At 37.2% G+C, this 4,658-nt stretch overlaps 1 protein-coding gene across 1 annotated transcript; it reads right to left on the minus strand.

The window, feature by feature from the left end:
• Positions 1 to 345: 345 nt before the first annotated feature.
• Positions 346 to 4,652, minus strand: LOC116101897 (zinc finger protein 60-like; the record flags this gene model as incomplete). Its single annotated transcript, XM_031385868.1, is given in 2 exon segments — positions 346 to 3,523; positions 3,525 to 4,652. Coding segments are annotated over 2 exon segments (1,326 nt in total), but the record flags the coding sequence as incomplete, so codon positions are not given.
• Positions 4,653 to 4,658: the final 6 nt, after the last annotated feature.

A 4,658-nucleotide genomic window follows, 5' to 3' on the forward strand; every position in this document is an offset into this window, starting at 1 on the left:
ATTTTGTTTCTGTTCTTGTTACCTTTTGAGCTACTTTCAGGAACTGGGACCTATTTATACGTTTAAATTGGTCTAAGTTTTATAACTTTTTTTCCTAATGGTGCCGACAGGGTGAAAAGGTCCATCTTTTTAGCAGCTGTCTTTAATTCTTCTAAAGAACTCTTAGAGAAAACTGCCTCCTTGGTCAGGGTTGAACAAAAAGGAAAATCCATTCTATGTTGCTGTGTTAACCATCAGTGTCCCCCACAACACTACCCACACCTGCCACAGCATGGAATCAGTTTCTCTTCACACAACGGTGGGTTTTGAGTTTGCCAACTACACAGGTCACATGATGAAAAGATATAAACCAAGAAAGAAGGGGAGTTTAATATTGAGTACAGCATCAGTTACACCACACTGGTATTCAAGTTACACCATACATTATTGTGCTATCCATTTAAAGTTGATTTCAATCTTTATTTGTATTTAACCAAGATTAAATTATACATATCTATGCTTGGAAGTAATAGTTTCTCCACATAGATTACATATCCATAACAAACTAGACCTTTTAATAGAGCTCTGGCACCTTTCATCTTAAACAAATGAAACTTAATTTCATCAGTAATGTGATAGCTGACACATACATGTTTCTGGACATGTTACAATAGGACATACAATCTACAATGTGTTCTTCCTCAAAATGTTTTATCTGAAACTAATTTTCCTTGGATAGAAAATACAATACCTAAGGGCTGTGAATGCAGCTGGTTGATTGAGCACATCCCTACTGTGCTAACAAAGTTCCAAGTTAAATCAACACTGAAAATTTAACAAAGGACAGAGCAAGGCCAAATCTCTATCTATACTGGAGTATCCTCAAGATACATACACTTCAAATCAGTAAAGTTTGGAGGAAAATTACAAACTTCTGCATGTTGTTAAATTCTCACTCTTCTCCTAAAGAACAACTATGATTCTATAGTATAGATGACATTCCCTCTTGGCTGATGATAACAAATAAAATGTCATGTCTATAACTTTTTTTTTTTTCAAGACAGGGTTTCTCTGTGTAGCCCTGGCTGTCCTGGAACTCACTCTGTAGACGAGGCTGGCCTCGAACTCAGAAATATTCCTGCCTCTGCCTCCCAAGTGCTGGGATTAAAGGTATGCGCCACAACTGCCCGGCCTATAACTTTTTGTTTTTTTAAATAGGGGTCTCTATAATGCCTTAGCTGGACTTAAAGTCAGTATATAGCTAGGATTGCCTCCAACTCTTTTTTTATAAATTAAGATATATTTATGTATGTGAGTAGATGTCTTCAGATACACCAGAAGAGGGCATCAGATCCCATTACAGATGGTTGTGAGCCACCATGTGGTTGCTGGGAATTGAACTCAGGACTTCTGGAAGAACAGTCAGTGTTCTTAACTGCTGAGCCATCTCTCCAGCCCCTTGCCTCCAACTCCTAATTCAGCTTTATAATATCTAGGATTCAGATATGCTTTGCTATATTCAGTTTTAAAACATATTAATAGTACACCCCCAAATCTATATACATAGAAAAACAGGATCAACCTTGTAAATTGTTGACAATTTTCAATCTAGGTGAGGATATAGATGTCTGTTGAATATTCCAAGCTCTCAACATGGATGAAAATTCCCATATATGTACTTTTATAAGTAGTTTCAGTCTGGCTATTTTGTAAAGGTTTTACAGGTTGCCCACCAGAGATGCCCACTCAGACACAGTTTAGAGCCAAATAAAATTCTTTATTCCAGCCAGCTCTGACTACATTCACATATTTGGGACCCAAGTATAATCCCAAGCATTTAGAACAAAACCACATTCTATTATCTTGCTCAACAGCTGCAGGAGGAGCTTTTGCCCAAGCAGGCAGTTTAACAGATGCCAAGATAAGCAGATAGCTGGAGTTCCGGGAGGTTTAAAAGGAAGCCACAAAAAATTATTAGAGGCAATTTGATCTCCAGTAGAATTGGATATTCCATGAGATTCTCCATCGAGGGAATCAAATTCTGGTTGAAGCTAAAATGTTCTTAGCAAGAATAAGAGATGGAGGATCCAGGAACTTTCTTGTCCTATCACAAATGTAGTTTATCTTCATGCATGGAGAGGGCATACATAATAGGATTTTAACTTTTGAACTTTTTATCATTTTTTTTTACCCCTTTACTTAGTACTTATTCATCAATGACTGTGTTTTAAAACTTTACCACACATATACTTAAGAAATGGACCCACAATTCAAATACTTTCATGTTCCTAACTATTCATTACATGTATCCAGAATAAAGTTATTTAAAATTTAATAGTGGGTAAAAGCATGAGACTTTCCTAAACTATCTAAAGTGCAATTAGGCTTTCATGTCAGTTATACTAATGCTCATGAAACTAGAACTATGTAAAAGCTATATTATAGGACACGGGCACTGACCAAATACTGTCAAGGATTTTATTATCTATTATAAATCTGTTGCCATGACTTTGGTTGGTCCTGTGCTGGCCATTAACAAATTATGCAAAAAGTAACTATCTACTCTAAATCACAGGAACCATGGTGGGAAAAAAGCATCTCAGACAAGCCTAGTTAACAATAACTGCTCCCTCGTAGTTCACAGCCCTGGCGACACGTTTGTACAACTAACAAGATGAGAGTAAATCAAGAACATGATTACTACCTTGTATTTCTGACAATAAAAGACATTCTCAACAGAGTAACTTCTCTGAACAACCGACTTTCCACATACCCATTCCAAAGGGTTTCTTGGCAGCAACAGTACATGAATATTTTGATGTTGACCAAGTCCCAGAACAGATTAAAGTTCCCACATTCGTTCCCAATATGAGTTCTCTGGTGTTCAGTAACATTTTCATACTCTGGCCTGCCCTCCTTCCTTACATACATAGGTCTCCTGGAGATTATGGATTTTCTCATGCTGCATAAACTCACCATGGACAATAAAGGCTTTTCCTGAATCTTTAAATCCACAGGTTTCAAACCTATATGGACTCTCTGATGAGATTTAACAGCTAATTCTATCAATGTTTCCACATTCCTTATATTCATTATATTGACACCAGCATGGTTTCTTGATTTTGAAGAAGTCCTAAGCTCCAATTAAAGCTCTCTGCACATTCTTTACAGTGATAGAGTTTATTACCAATATGAATTAGCTACTGTGTATGAAGGCTGAACTAAATATTGCAACCTTACTTATATTCACAGAATTTTGCATCAGTAGAAATTCTCTGATATACACCTAGCTAGCTTAGAATTACTGTAGGCCCTTTCATTTTCCTTACATCATAAGACTTCTTATTCATATTATATTTAGAATGTCAAAACAAGTTTCATATTCAACTAAAAGTCTTCCCAAATTCTTAACCCTGTTAAGTTTTTCACCAGTGTGAATTCTTTGATATACTTTAACACCTATACCATGTGTAAAGTACTTCCCACATTCTTTACATTCATAATGATTCTTGCCAATATGAATTCTAAAATGTCCAAGGAAATGGGTAATGGTATTTAAAAGCTTCCCCATATTCATTACACTGAAAGGGATTCTCACCAGTATGGATTCCCTGATGAATGCTAAGGTTTGTTCCATGAACAAAGTTATCTCCACCTTCCATGCACTGAAAGAGTTTCACATCAGTATGAATTCTCTGATGTTTATTGAGTTGGGACTTATATTTGAAGGCTGACCCACACTGCTGACATTCAAATGATTTGTCTCCAGTATGGATGCTCTGGTGCCGAGTGAGGTACGCCAGAACAACAAAGGCCTTTCCACACTCTTGACACTTAAAAGGTTTCTCATCAGAATGAATTTTCCGATGGTGGAACAGGCTTGAGCGATGAATAAAAGCTTTCCCACATTCATTACATTCATATGATTTCACACCACCATGAATAACACTATGTTGAATGAGAGTGGATTCACGCTTGAAGGACTTCCCACAAACCTTGCATTCAAAAGGTCTTTTACTTGTATGTACAATTTGATGGTTATTAAGCTCACTGGGAAGATGAAAAGCTTTTCCACATTCTTTACATTCAAAAGGTCTCTCACTACTGTGAGATTTCTGATGACGAATGAGAAGTGTATTAAGTCTAAAAAATTTCCCACATTCTTTACACTCAAAGGGTTTGTTTCCAGTGTGAATGCTCTGATGTTCAGTAAAATTGGACCTTTGACGAAAGCATTTCCCACATTCCTTACACTGATAGGGTTTCTCATCAGTATGAATTGTGTAATGTTCACTAAGTTGGTACTTACGTCTGAAGGCTGACCCACACAGCTTACACTTGAAGGGTTTCTCTTCAATGTGAATTTTCTGATGCTCAGAAAGGTATACCTGAAGCCGAAAAGCCTTCCCACATACATTACATTCAAAGGGTTTCTCACCTGTATGAATAGTCTGGTGCATAACAAGGTGTGTGGCAGTTCTGAATTTCTTGCCACATTCGTTACATTCAAAGGACTTCTCTCCAGTATGAATAGTCTGGTGCCGTGTGAGATGAGTCAGAACAATGAAGGCCTTCCCACATTCCTTGCACTGAAAGGGTCTCTCACCAGAGTGAATTTTCTGATGTTGCATGAGGCTTTTGTGTCGTTTAAAGGCTTTCCCACACTCATTACATGCATA

Source organism: Mastomys coucha, unplaced genomic scaffold (genome assembly GCF_008632895.1).
Source record: "Mastomys coucha isolate ucsf_1 unplaced genomic scaffold, UCSF_Mcou_1 pScaffold21, whole genome shotgun sequence".
Lineage (NCBI taxonomy): Eukaryota > Metazoa > Chordata > Mammalia > Rodentia > Muridae > Mastomys > Mastomys coucha.